This window comes from Solanum tuberosum, unplaced genomic scaffold (assembly GCF_000226075.1).
Source record: "Solanum tuberosum cultivar DM 1-3 516 R44 unplaced genomic scaffold, SolTub_3.0 scf00160, whole genome shotgun sequence".
In the NCBI taxonomy this organism is placed as follows: Eukaryota; Viridiplantae; Streptophyta; class Magnoliopsida; order Solanales; family Solanaceae; genus Solanum; species Solanum tuberosum.
Genome location: NW_006239085.1, coordinates 1,090,623 through 1,104,870, shown reverse-complemented (window position 1 = coordinate 1,104,870; position 14,248 = coordinate 1,090,623). Strand labels below are relative to the sequence as shown.

General features: G+C 33.0%; 2 protein-coding genes across 2 annotated transcripts; one reads left to right on the top strand and one right to left on the bottom strand.

Moving 5' to 3' along the window:
* The first annotated feature begins 4,120 nt into the window (after positions 1–4,120).
* LOC102578337 (uncharacterized) lies at positions 4,121–6,220 on the top strand. The gene is made up of 2 exons (XM_006353752.2): positions 4,121–4,425; positions 5,360–6,220. Exons 1-2 carry the CDS (start codon positions 4,258–4,260, stop codon positions 5,900–5,902), a joined length of 711 nt encoding a protein of 236 aa, XP_006353814.1. The 5' UTR covers positions 4,121–4,257; the 3' UTR covers positions 5,903–6,220.
* Positions 6,221–6,613: 393 nt separating this feature from the next.
* On the bottom strand, positions 6,614–8,403 carry LOC107061715 (putative F-box protein At3g58860). The gene is made up of 4 exons (XM_015311479.1): positions 8,091–8,403; positions 7,558–7,712; positions 7,308–7,454; positions 6,614–6,727 (listed from the first exon to the last, which is right to left on the bottom strand). Exons 1-4 carry the CDS (start codon positions 8,401–8,403, stop codon positions 6,614–6,616), a joined length of 729 nt encoding a protein of 242 aa, XP_015166965.1.
* Between the last annotated feature and the right edge of the window lie 5,845 nt (positions 8,404–14,248).

The following is a 14,248-nucleotide window of genomic DNA, read 5'->3' as shown; positions in this document are numbered from 1 at the left end:
TCTGGCAGAATTACTATTGTGCCAAGTTATCTACATGACTATATATGCAACAACATAGTTTTTAACTGATCTAATTGAGACATGATTTCTTTATCCTTCTAAGCCTTCTGCTTTTTCTTTTAATTCTTTGTTCTTGCCTAATCAACACACTCTCATCTCCTTATCTCATATAACTGAATCTCATAGTTTTGCACAAGCATCTAAACACCCAGGCTGGACAATAACTATGCAGCAAGAACTACAAGCCTTAGATTTTAATCATACTTGGGATATGGTTAAACTTCCTCCAGGTAAAATGGCCCTACCCGATAAATGGGTTTATAAAGTCAAACATAAGTCTGATGATATAATTGAAAGGTTGAACGCTAGGTTGGTTGTTAGGGGGGACATTTAACAGTTTGGTATTGATTATACATATACATTTTCACCTGTGGTTAAGATGACAACCATTAGGTGCCTTCTCACTGTTACTGTGAAAAAATGATGGCCAGTTCACCAATTAGATGTCAGTAATGCTTTTTTACATGGTGATTTACAAGAAACTGTTTACATGAAACCTCCTCCAGGTTTTCCCCTTGTCAAATCTACTCAAGTTTGTCTCTTAAAGAAATCATTATATGGGTTGATGCAGGCTTCAAGACAATGGTATGCTAAATTAGCAGGGGCACTGATCTTTCAGGGTTATTCTAGTTCTCTTAATGACTACTTATTATTTTTCAAAGTCCCTGCTGGGCTTGTGTCCATTATTGCTGTGTATGTGGATGATATTTTGATTATTGGGAATGACAAGGCTGAAATTATACATGTTTTTGATTTTTTAAACCAAGAGTTTAAAGTCAAGTATCTGGGTGACATACATTATTTCTTAGGCCTTGAGATTTTCAGAGAAAAACAAGGTTTCATTATCAATCAGAGGAAGTTCAATTTAGACCTGCTGCAAGAATTTCCTCATACAGGTCCCGAGGTTTCTTCTCCATTTGATCCTTATTCTAAACTCACCGCAGATGATAGTCCCTTGTTACCTATTCCTACTATCTATAGGTATATTATTGGGAAGATTAACTATTTGACACACACTAGACCAGATTTATCATTCGTTGTGTTGAAATTAAGTTAGTTTATGCAACAGCCTACTCAATCCCATTATTTTGCAGCACTTAGAGTTTTGAGATACCTGAGTGTTGATCCAAGTCAAGGTATTCTTCTCTCCTCGGATCCATCTATGCATCTTCTTGCTTTTTGCGATGCCGATTGGGCTTCCTGTAAAGAATCTCGTCGATCCGTCAGCAGCTATTTCATCACACTTGGTGGTGCTCCTATTTCCTAGAAATCTAAGAAGCAAACTTCAGTTTCCTTATCCTCAACTGAAGCAGAATTTAGGTCTATGAGACGTGTCACAACTAAGATTACCTCGTTAACTCGGCTACTTGTTGATCTCTCTGCACCTCTTCCGTTGCCAGTTTCTGTTCATTCCGACAACAAAGCAGCCATGCACATAGCCAAAACCCCCGTGTTTCACGAGAGAACCAAACATGTGGAGTTGGATTCTCATTTTGTTCGCCAATTCGTTTTCGGTCTCATCACTCTTTCATTCGTTCCTTCTGCTCATCAGTTTGTAGATCTGTTCACGAAGCCCCTGGCCAGTCCTTCACATCAGCACTTATTGCACAAATTGGGGGTTTCTTCTTTTCCCTCCAATTTGAGGGGGGATCTTGACACTCAGAAATCATCATCACTATCTACAATTTCTCCTTCTAAAGAAACTATACACATTGAAGAAAAAAGAAGAAAAGGAAAAAAAGTTTCAGACATTTCAGACAAAGCTTCGATAAAATCCAACTGTATGAAAAGTTTGTCTGTAGATGTCGTGGCTAAATCACAACCCCTCATCAAGAATGAAGATGATCAATTATTAACCATTAGATTAGAACTTCTAGAAATCTGTTCTCATGTGACAAGCTTATGAGGAATAATAGTTTGTTACATATAGTTGATAGTTGTACAAATTAGGAAGTGACAAGTGTATAGTTTGTTTTATTATTTTGTTGTTTTGTAGTGAATATACATGTACAAATACAGAAGTTTGGGGATGAATGAATTATTCAGAAAACTTCCACAAATCAATTTGCTCTTCTTTCATTTATCTTGTCAAGGATTTTGAATTGTCATCTTTGTTAAAGACCTTAAACTCCTAGCTCAAGAGCCTATAAAAAAAAAAGCAATTGAAGGTTAAGAAACATATATAATTGTCTAAACCTTCTCAAACACCTTTATCCTACTCTTAATAAGCCTTGTTATTCTTGTTTGATTTATTGTGTATCCAAAAGAGAGAATAGATTAAAAATATTTTCGGTCAGATATTGTATCAATTAAAAGTGAATAGATATGGGGTAGATATATGAACTATACTTCACATGATTTGTTCAAGAAAAACTTCAAGAAATTACCTAGAACATCTTTGTAATCTAAAGGGACTTGACTACGATTCATATTAACTCTTAACCACTATAAAATATTTAATATCATCTACTTTCTAAGTGTTATTGCATTAGCTATTATTATCCTATGCAGTTGACTTATTCCTAATTCAATAGAAAGAGAAAATCCAAGAAGAAATCAATTCATATTTAAGACTCGAATTCGAATATTTTAATTAAAAAAATATATTTATCACTCTACGATAACATATAACCAAACATATAACCAAGCCTTCGTATCTGTTTAATATCATTAATAAGTTTTACTTTGATCCATTGGCATTTTGTGTCCTTGGGATGGGCCATCTAGTCTAGTCAATAAGCACAATCGTTTTCTCCCTATAAAAATATGTGGTCCTCTTCACCTCCTTTATATGAACACTTTAAAGTTTGTCTATCACTTTGTGAATACCATGAAGCTTGTCAATTATTTGTTGCACCTCAAAAATTAAATCAACACTTGTTCCCAATTACTCTAACTTTCCACTTTATTTTATAAATGATAATTAAAATCTTATCAATAAACAATAATTACGAAGTATCAACGAAGATCTTGATCATAATCATTCAAATCTCAATCATTAAGTCGGTTTGTTTTCAAGGTTTGATTTTTAATTATTAAGTGATATTTGTTTTACTTATTTTACAATTATTTAATGAGTACAGATAAAGTCAAATGATTAATATCTATAACAAAATTGTAATATCATTACATTTTTTATTTATATTCTTTTACAGAAATCATCATTCACAACTACTTCATCTATTTCACCCAGAATTATTATCACTATCAATCACGACCAGAGGCGAATCTAGGATTTTTCAAACATGGGTGCACCCAGAAAAATGTATTATGTGGGAATTGATCCGAACATGGATGCATCAAGTAAAATGTATTAAGTGAGAATTGATTCTTCATCCTCAAAGTAAAAAGCTCAACATTTAACCATGTGGACCAGATAGACTTCTTATAGCACGGGTGCAAGAATATAATAATATACAAATTTTAGAAAATATATACATAAAAATATCTAGTTTTTACGAAGAGACCACGGGTTCCGGTGCCCTATTTTTTACCTTTAGATTCGCCACTGATCACGACCATTTATCATCCACAAACCACCATTCTCACTTCTCAGCTCAATCATATATAATCACCAATCATCAAAATCAATCGTTGTAATCATTAGTCATCATTTATAATCATCATCAACAATTATTATTACATTCATTAATATAAACATTAATCTATATTAATATAAATAATTGCCATCTCATCCACTAATGTCATTAGCCTCAAAAATCATAAATAATTACTAGATCAACCATTATACCATAATATATTAATCATAACCACTATCATCACACCATCCAAAGTGAGTGACTCATTTTTATTATTGTTTCTGTCCAACAATAATTGTTTATTATTGACTTAACATAAAAATTTAAAAATAATAAATAATACATATAATTTTACCAAATCATCCCTATTAATATAAGTCATCTAAATATTAAAAATAAATACTCCAATATTTAATAGCAAGATAAAATAAACACAAATCAACAAATTATTCAATTTTATAAATTGAACAAAAATATAATTGAACCTCCCAAAATATTATATAGTGAACCAATAAAAATGTATGATGGAGTATAATTTATGTTGTTCCACATGATTTAGGTGCAGGAATAAATTCTGGTGAGTAAAGTAGTTGGGCAAGTAGAGATTTATAATATATTCCATTCCACCTTCTCTCCAACAAGAAGGTAGGAAGTGAGGATGATGATGGAGGAACGAGAACTTGATTATTTACTAGTCCCTTTTGGGATTGCCATTTTCGTATCATACCATGCCTGGCTTCTCACCCTCATTATTCGCAATCCAAGAAGAACTGTCATCGGAATCAACTCTGAGTCTCGCCATCACTGGGTCCTCTCCATTATGACCGTTAGTCTCCATTCTCTACTCTATTTTCTTTTTTTCTACTATGCTTTAATTACTTCAGCGGAGGTTTATGCTGGGTTAGGGGTATTAGGGTTACCAAAAGATGGATAAAATTATCGTTTCCAGACTTACTGCACTCTAACAAGTTTCTCTTTAACCACAATTTTAGCATTCTGAATTGAGTTACTTCACATTCAAATCACCGAGTTTTAAACCCTTTTTGGGATTTCTCTGCTATATAAACAAATTAATACTCCAAGCTGACCATCTGGATTAATTATTATCTCCATTAATATAGAAATGCTAAAAATGAGGAAATTGCAAGTTTAAAAAGTGGGAAAGTACTTGATATAAAAGTTTTAGTTTGCAAAGTGAAAAATTCAGCAGCTGCTGAATATGAAGCTGATGAGAAAGATAGTTATGACTAAATTTGCTGTTGAAAGAGTTTTGCTCTGATTCTCTGGCACGGGCTCTTTACTTTTGACGCCGTACCTGTGTTAGATTCTTCAAAAATATGTTACTTCTGATGAATTTGACATGTACCCGTGGACATATTTGAAGAATCCGAGCAAAATATGTTACTTCCTAGCGCTATTTAGGAGCAACTTGGTAGGAACATCATAGTTTACTCTCTGCCAAAAGGAAGAAGTGGAGTATGAGAATCTAAAATGAGAAGAAAAAATAAACCAGCGTCTGGTTTGCAGAACTTATCAGACACAGATATATTATGTCAATTAACTTAATTTAATCGTATAAGATCTCAATCATCTTAATGTTTTTCTTCATGTCCAAGTTTTGCATTTCCATTCTTGTTTCCTGCTTATGTGCTATATATCGAGAAACATATTATTAGTGTTCTGTTCTGGTAGAGGTACAATCCATAGCAACTGATAGTCAGTTATGTGATTTCAATTGACTTTGAGGTAACTGTATCCAGGATCCAATAAAGAATGGAGTTCTGGCAGTTCAAACTATACGGAACAACATTATGGCATCTACACTTTTGGCAACAACTGCAATTACGCTCAGCTCAATCATTAGTGTATTTGTGAGCAACAAATCAAGCTATACGCACTCTGAGCTACTGTATGGGAATAAAACATCTATGATGTCTTCTATAAAGTTTTTTACCATCTTGCTTTGCTTTCTAGTTGCATTTCTCTGCAATGTTCAATCTATCAGGTACTACGCTCATGTTAGCTTCTTAGCTACTGTGCCTACCTTCAAAGAAAGATCTGATTCTATGGAGTATGTCGCAAGGAATTTGAACCGAGGGAGCATGTTTTGGTCACTTGGACTACGAGCATTTTATTTGTCATTTCCTCTCTTCCTTTGGATATTTGGTCCCATACCGATGTTTGTAGGTTGCTGTGTAATGTCGATTGTTCTCTACTTCTTGGATACCACTACAAGTTTTACCAGGGATCTCCACTGTCAATCTATAAGAGAGAAAAGAAAGGAAACTGATGTAGATGCGTAAATCATCCACTTTAGAAGTTGTTATGACATAACGAGTTCACTCTGGGCTAAGTTGACGGACTCTCCAAAAATGTTGCCCAGATCCTTCAAAAATACACTAGTTTTGAAGAATCTGACACGCATCCGTTGATATTTTTAAAGAGTCCGAGCAACACTGAGGGTGTATTCAGAGTTGTAGCCTGTAATACTTGAGTGTTTTATTTGGAAGATAGCTTGTTTCTTTGTGACTTAAGTTTCACCCTTTGGTTTCTGTATAAAATTTATCTTCAAGTGGTTTCCACTTCATTATATATAAATTATTAATTTTGCTTTCCCTGTACCTGAAGAAAGGAATATTATCCAGTGATTTATTGCATGTTTTCTCTTGATGACTTTATGTGTGAGGGTACAGAAACATGTTACAATGCTTGCAGTACTACTTAAAATAAGGCATAATATCCAATAATTTAATGCATAAATAATTAACCTAAACATAACTATATCTTAATAAAATAACATATTAAATTCTTCATAACTAATCCCTATAATACTGATATCTACGACTCTAGTCAGTAACCCAACAACCCCTAAAGGATCACTAACTTGACTCGTTTGGGAATTTTCCCTGGTAGTTGTCGTCGAGCCCGTCCTCTCGATTGAGCATCATATTTGTAAGGATCAATTATGAATATTTCAAGCGCTACACTATTTTCAATAAGGTAAGTTGTAACTATCATGTCAGCAAAACCACCAACGTAACCACTATATTTGACTTCTTTGAGATGCTGATGGGACACTTTTTCCGTATAACTTTTTTTTTGGAGATCGTCGTTTTAGCCCACTCAAGCTGAAAAGGAAAAACAAAGGGTAAGTAAAATATAACTAGTATGAAGCCAAGGAAAACATATTTTCCTAACATAATTGCAATTGAGTTTAATTTATACATATACCAATTGCGAACACAATTTCTTATTCCATACATACATACATACATGTGATTGTTAAAAAAAAAGGGATTTATAATCTATATCTATATTGCTTTAAAGGCATAAAAAATTGTCATTTATTATTATTTTTTAAATTAGTATTTGATTATTTTTAAGTAAAAAAATATAAAATTGGACATAATATAAAAGGAAAGAGAACAAGGTTTTTTTTTAGTGAAGGTTAATAGTCATTATAATTGGCATATGTTAAAACAATACGGAAGAAAAGGATAAAAATATGAGTAATAAATACAAAATTTGGTGTTGGTTAATATAACAAGGAAAAAACAATTTTTTAACATGAGTATTAAACTCCTAATATTTAGTAATTATTAGTTTGGATTTAGTTTATTTGAACCCGTGTTATTTTAATATGTCATATATACTAAAAACAAAAAAAGCATTTATGAAAAATAACATAAAGAATAAACTCATACGTACCTCAATATGCAGTTTTTGCAAATATGGAGATGCTTCTATTAGTGGAGTAATACCAAGTAGGGATTCATCCGTCACGCCTACGACTTTCAACACAAGCACTTTGAGATTGTTGAACTTTGGTAAAGCATGATCAAGAAAATGAAGATCCTGGAATAATCAAACATATTAAAAATTACAAGCGTAAAATCAAGCTTTATTTATTAATTATATATTCTAGCTCTATGGAATACATTAATATATAATTGCTTACCATCCCCATATGACCAAATTCAAGTGAAAGTGTCGTCAGTAGAGTGAAATAGGTTGTAAACGTATGAACAAGTTCACAGATCAATGCTCTACTCGTCTTGAAATCAATAGTAAGAACTGAAGTAACATTCTTGAGAAGCAAATTTGATTTCCATCCTATGTATTTAAAAGAGACAAGATTGACGTTATGGATCTTGATGAAATCCAAACCAATGCAATGACATAGTTCCAAATCTTTCAAGTTGAAGCATGATGGTCCAACAATTTCCAGGTGAGTCAATAGTAGTGATTGATGAATAGATAGTTTCTCAAGAAGGGGACAGTTGAAGATGAAAAAGTTGACCACCCGATTGTCAACATCAACATTATTGAAAGCCAAAACTTTGAGACTAACAAATGGCGATAAATTTGATCTATGACTTGAGATGAAATTAAATGGAAAGGTATATCACCTATGCTCGTATTTACTGAGTGATAGGTCTAGTTGAAAGATTTCAACCTTTTTCTTTGATGATACAAAGTTGAGACATTTACTTATTACACGCTTAAAATGCTTATGAAAAGGAAAAGAGAGAGTGAATTCTTCTAAGTGACCACCCTTGTGGAAATCCAAAACATTATTAATCAAATTGATATGCTTCATCCCTTCCTTTCTGCATAACCTTGGATAATAAAACATCTTCCATGTAATAAACTGTGAAACGTCAAATTTGAGACGTGTGACATACATCCAGAGATAGTGCCATTGAATTGAAAGGGAACTTGTTTGGACTGCTTCTCTAATTGTTAATTGAGACAGAATTGATACAATAACTTCATCTGGCAATTGGCTAAGCCTGTCCTCCATTGATATCAAAATTGATTAATATGAAGGATTTTATTGAAACGAACACAACTTTGTTTTCTTTACAGCCTTAATTCAATTTGGCCAATTGGTAGCTGTGTTGTGGTTTATATAGATTTTCAAACCAAATTTGAGTTGCTTATGGGTTTTCTGTATCAAACCCAATTGAATTAGGATTTAGTTTTTATTATTAGTTTCTAAATTTGCTGTATCAAACCCAGACTCAATTGGATTTGGTTTATTTAATAATTTAGACCCCTGCTTCTGTATCAAAACCCAATTGGATTTGGATATCGTTTTTATTTCCTTTTATTTTTTTATTTAAGTTTTCTAAACATAATTTCTTACTTTGCTTAAAACAGATAAATATCCATTGAACTTAGAGAAGGTAAATAATTAGGCTAGGAACTTAGATATTATTATTGACGCGCGAACTAACAATTAATCTTACTAGCAAGTAATATTCTTCTAGAAACACAAACTGGACAAGCAAATAAATCGTTGCACTAATTAAACAGTGAAAAGGGAAAATAAAGATATTTTTGACACTATGGGCAAAAGGATCATTATGAGTGATAAGGGAGGTCCAATCAAAACATATTAACTCATAAAGAAATGGACATTGAACATAACTCAACCTCAAAAGCTAAGTCAACAGGTGAGGATTGCCCAAGATCATATAAAGAGACAATTGTACGACTCAACACCCTCTCACGCCCAAGACTGAACACCAGTAAACCATGAATTGACATGGTCTAGCCCTGATACCGTCATAAAGAAAATGACTGTGGACCTAACTTAGTCCTAAAAGCTAGCTCAAGAGGTAAGAACTGTCCAAGACCATATAAAGAGACCGATTTCTACTCGTCTGGCCAGACACCATGGTTACAAAAAAAAAAAAAAAAGGGTACAAAGGGTGTACCTTTTCATGTGGCGGACCAGGACAGACCCAATTTCCACCAACCCAATCAAGATGAAACCTCAAGTAATGTTCAGAAAATTTAATGGATATCTGTCTGTGTTAATAACAATAGTTGTAGGTGAAAAATCTGCTGATTTTTCACCTACCGGACATGTCAATCCAAGTCAAATCAACTGTTGCCTGTGAAATTAATATATGTACATAAAAATTTACCTTATATATACCTGCGTTACATCTTACATCATGTGATAAACTTATGAGTTATGTGTTACTATTAACTATTAAGCTTGCAAAGAAGATTCAATACGTTTAACTTTATTTGAAGTAATTCTTTAAGAATCCCAGTTCTCTTTTGTCCACTTCAAAGATATTTCAGAAACTTAATTTTTAAGCTATGGAATCATGTTCTTTATATTCTTCTATCTCAACCCTCAAAACTCGAATTTGAACAAACTAGAAATCATTACCCACTATTATACATCAGTATAACTTACGAGTATCTAACAAGCAGTCATATTTATCATCAGCTCGCAGATCCATCCAAGCATCAACGTCCATCGAAAACTTCTGACCAAGCTTCCTTACGCCTTGCTTCACTCTATGATCAGCAATTTGGTTCTTAAGCAAATTTCAACAACTTTGACTTGGTATTTGATAAGAGAATGAACCTTGTTTCTAACTAAAATTCAAAAGCTAGTATGTGAGGTGAGGATATCCCTAAATCATATAAGGAGTCAAATAATCTATATTACTATCGATATGGGAACTAGTTATTAGAACTTGAACCCCCTCTTCACTATAGTATAACAGAACAATCAATTAATAACAGAAAACTAAAATGGCGTCTTATTTCTCCAACTATCCTCCTCTCTCTACCCCTCTAGCCCAACCAAAAGATAGATTAAAAAGTAAAAGAAAAGAAAGAAATCATAATTGTGGGCTGCCTGATCGCTTTGCTATGGATATTTTTTCTGGTATTTTTTATGTGCATTGCAAGTCGGCTCAAGAGAAATTAAAAATCAAACATCAGAAAACTCCAAGATAGAGTGCTCTGTGGCCACAACAATATAATGTTAAGTACAAAATTCCAGAAATACCCTTGGTCATCCATGAGCTTGAAGAGCTAAATCTGCCCGGCATCGTCTTTGGTACACTTGCCAGCAGTAAATAACAATATTAGGGTACATCCATGTGTTCCTTCTTGTTATGATTGTACTCATGTTCTAATGAAACTCATAATTGACACAATGGGAAGCAATTAAAGTATCATTAAACTCTACAGCCAACATTAACATCGCTAGGTTGGATATATGAATTTTATACTACTAATATAAATGGTACGATGAAAAATCATCCGAAGTTATTATCACTGCATCCGATGTAAAGCATCCTTCGAAGCTGATATTTGCAAATCAACCAAGATTCACAGTGCTTCTTCTTTCAAATATAAGATGGCTAAGAGCGCTTTCAGAATTTAAGACATTCACAAATAATAAAATAAGCAGCAATAAGAATACAACAACAACATAACCATAAACATATGAAACATAAATCAATAAGACTACCCAAAAAATGACCAGTCTCAGATTATTATAGTTAGAGAGTAATACTAAAGCTAACCTTGTCACTTTACCCCAAGATGAATCACAAAATTAAAGTTTTGCCTAAATATATCTCAGCTCCTTTCACGGATAAGAGGTACAATAATTCAAAAAATGAGCTACCTTAGATCAAAAACGTGAAATACTGCATTTCGATAGTTGATACTCTACAAAGTCAACTTGATCGATCAACAAAGTGATAAGAAAAATAGAGTTTAAAATAACTCAGGAACACCTGATAGCAGAACAATGATCGAGGTGAAAAATAATTGTAAGAAAAAACAAAACTCACCGGAACTCCTTTATACAGCATAGCATAGATACAAACTGGAGAAACTTCAAACCACACCCAAGAGCGAAGGTCTGAAATTGGAGAAAATAAAATAAAATACAGATCTTGAATGAGAGAGAATAGCAATTTGATATTGAATTTTGGCATTTATGAATATGGAAAAGATGAAAACTCCACATACTAGTAACTTCAAAGAAAAATCTTATCCCAAGCTATTATACTTGTCCTCTTTACCTACCAACTATGTGACCAAAGAAGTGAAGAAAAAACTTAAACTGAAAATCATAGTGTGTTTTGCTGAATCAAACATAGAAACAAAGGGCGATGAGGAACCCGAATATCAAACAAAAAAAAAAGACCAACATGCATAAAAATTTCGAATCATATCCCTAAGAAAAAGAAGTGGTCTAGTCAAACGGAAAGATATAACCCAAATCCCTACTACATTCGAATCTAATTTAGTCTGTGCAGAAGTTCTCTGTTGACAATAGTTGCATCACATTTTAATCTTTCAATTGTCTGATCCAACTTTGAAATGAGAGTTAAAACTTCAATCTTAAACCTTAAGATAAAACCTCAAAAACCTTACCTCGTGCAACACATGCACTTTCCTTATGCAAAGAAGTAGAATCAGACAAATCAAGAACAGAGAGAAAAGAAGAATGACAGAAGTAGAAGAAAATTAGGCAATGACAACTACAAGAGATCCTAAAATTGAAAATTAAAACCAAAATTCATCTAAAGGTGGCAGAACACTGTGGAATTAGACCAGAGATTAAAAAAGTGGCATGTTTGTAACATGTGTTTGGTAGTTGAAGGAACAATAACTATCTAACGTCCTATGAAAAATCTCATCGTTTAATCTACCACATAAGCATTAACCTTCTTTAATAGTCATATGAAATGTAGCCATCCAACTACTATACACAGACATATTATGGGACTAGTTTCTAGACCTACCGTTTAGGTGGCCACCAGCGAGATCCAGTAAGGAAGTGTCGCGGCTGCTTCACTCTGCTGCCCTTCTAGAATTACGTTTAACGTCCCTTTATTACTTTCCCAACCTCCCCGCCGTCCCCCCTGCCTGTACCCTCCATAACGGAAGTACGTAGAAACCTTGATCTGTTTACCTGTGTGCCTCCTAATTCCGTGAAGTCCTTGGAGCATGCGATTTATTCAGGATCCTTGTCAAGAAAGAAGTTAGTCCCTTATTCTTTATTTTATGTTAAAAGGTCTGGACTCGAAGAGGGAGTCGATTCACGTACTTCACCATTTCCTGGGTCCTTATCGCCTTTCCCCGGTTCAGGGTATGGGTTCGTTCTCTATGTTGAAAGTCCCGGTGCTGCCATTCCGGAAATCAGGGTTTAGAAGTCTTTCGTCCGGGAGATATAGCTCCTCAGCACATACATACAGAGATCCTGTGATTTGATAGTTGCACGTGTGTCCCATATTAATTAGTACTATAATTTTTTTAAATGATATAAATGATGCTAAAACATGTAAGTAATAAGTGACTAAATTTAGGAAAGGGTAATTGTTTGTAGCTATAAACAGTCAATTGAATTGGTATAACATTTTTCTTATGTAGTTCTCATATATCTTATACTCAGTGTGTCATTTTCCTTATTTTTTTAATATTTCAATAACATATAGTTTATAGGTAAACATAAGTAACATTGATTATGTTTGTAAATGTTTCATATCTTAAAGTTTGTGTCTTAATTTTAAGAAACTATAGTCTCCTCCTTATTATATCCACATACATATCAAGATCTTGTTTCCGAATAACAATTGTATTTCATAATGTAGAAATATTGATTAACATATGTCTTCTTTAAGATGGATGATGTATCGCTGCCAATTTCACGGGGTACACTTGAAAAAATCATATTTATTTGTAATAGATAATTGCATGTACAACTTTCTTGTTTGATTCAAGATTATGAATCCTTCATGTAAATTTTATATGAGAATATTAACTAAATTGTTTAAATATAAGAGTATTACGAAATATAACATAATCAATTCATATTCACAAACAAGCTAGAACTTAATACAAATGGTTGAAATAATCCATCTGACTTGGCAGCGCATCAGGGGTGTAGCTGACTAAAGTGGTGCAATTTTCTAAAGACAATGGCACAATCCTTGTTTATGATTATGCATATGCTATGTATATATGTGATGACAGTCCAAAGCCCAATTTGAGATTATTGGACCCAAACACGTAAGTTTAGATCATGTTGTTTGGTCAACATTAAGCTTTACTTTGTTTTCTAGTGAAAGCTTCTGCTATCATTTGGTCGAACCCTATAGCATGTAACAATATAGTACAGATGATAAAACTCATAATGTTTGTATATAAGTTTGTTAGCAGTTACTTATCGGCTACAACAATCCATCTACTTCTATTACTCTTTTTAATCCCATTACAACCATACCTCAATTACAAACTTCTTAGAGTCGGCATATGCATTCTCACAATTCATTTCACTCTATTTGGACCCATTTCATTCTAGTATTTACTACTAATTTATGGATCTCAAACAATACAAGTTCTCTATATTTCCTAATGAGACACATCTTAACAACTAAAAAGATTCCTAGTGAATTGACCTAATGTATGCTTACCTTCTTCATGACTAAGCATAATTCTAATGATATGACTATCATATCTCTTATGTACCTGATGATGCGATGGAGAAGGGGAGAGTTCACAATTGCAAGATAAGATCTGAAGCAAAGAAAAATAAATAAAAATGAGTAATTAGCATACACAAAGGCTAAGCATACACAAGAGAAAACTATAAAAAAGATAAGAAGTAAAAAATGATAATTAATTTACAATGTATATATAGAAAATGAAAATAACTATTCATAATTCAAAACTGAAGAGTCTATGCATTAGTTATACAATTCAATTAGTTAAATGATTAGAAAACTGAAAATATTTAATTTAACACGGAAAACTAACTAAATGCTTTGAAAACATAAAATATTTAATTTAATACGGAAAATTAACTAAATGTTTTG

What these genes read in the sequence shown, in the direction of transcription:
- LOC107061715 (XM_015311479.1), bottom strand. Translation starts at nt 8,403, where the DNA reads ATGGAGGACAGGCTTAGCCAATTGCCAGATGAAGTTATTGTATCAATT. An exon ending in GCATTTTAAGCGTGTAATAA is followed by an intron (nt 7,713 to 8,090) that starts GTAAATGTCTCA and finishes TTAAATACATAG; the next exon opens with GATGGAAATCAAATTTGCTT. An exon ending in AATTTGGTCATATGGGGATG is followed by an intron (nt 7,455 to 7,557) that starts GTAAGCAATTAT and finishes TGATTATTCCAG; the next exon opens with GATCTTCATTTTCTTGATCA.
- LOC102578337 (XM_006353752.2), top strand. Translation starts at nt 4,258, where the DNA reads ATGATGATGGAGGAACGAGAACTTGATTATTTACTAGTCCCTTTTGGG. An exon ending in GGGTCCTCTCCATTATGACC is followed by an intron (nt 4,426 to 5,359) that starts GTTAGTCTCCAT and finishes AACTGTATCCAG; the next exon opens with GATCCAATAAAGAATGGAGT.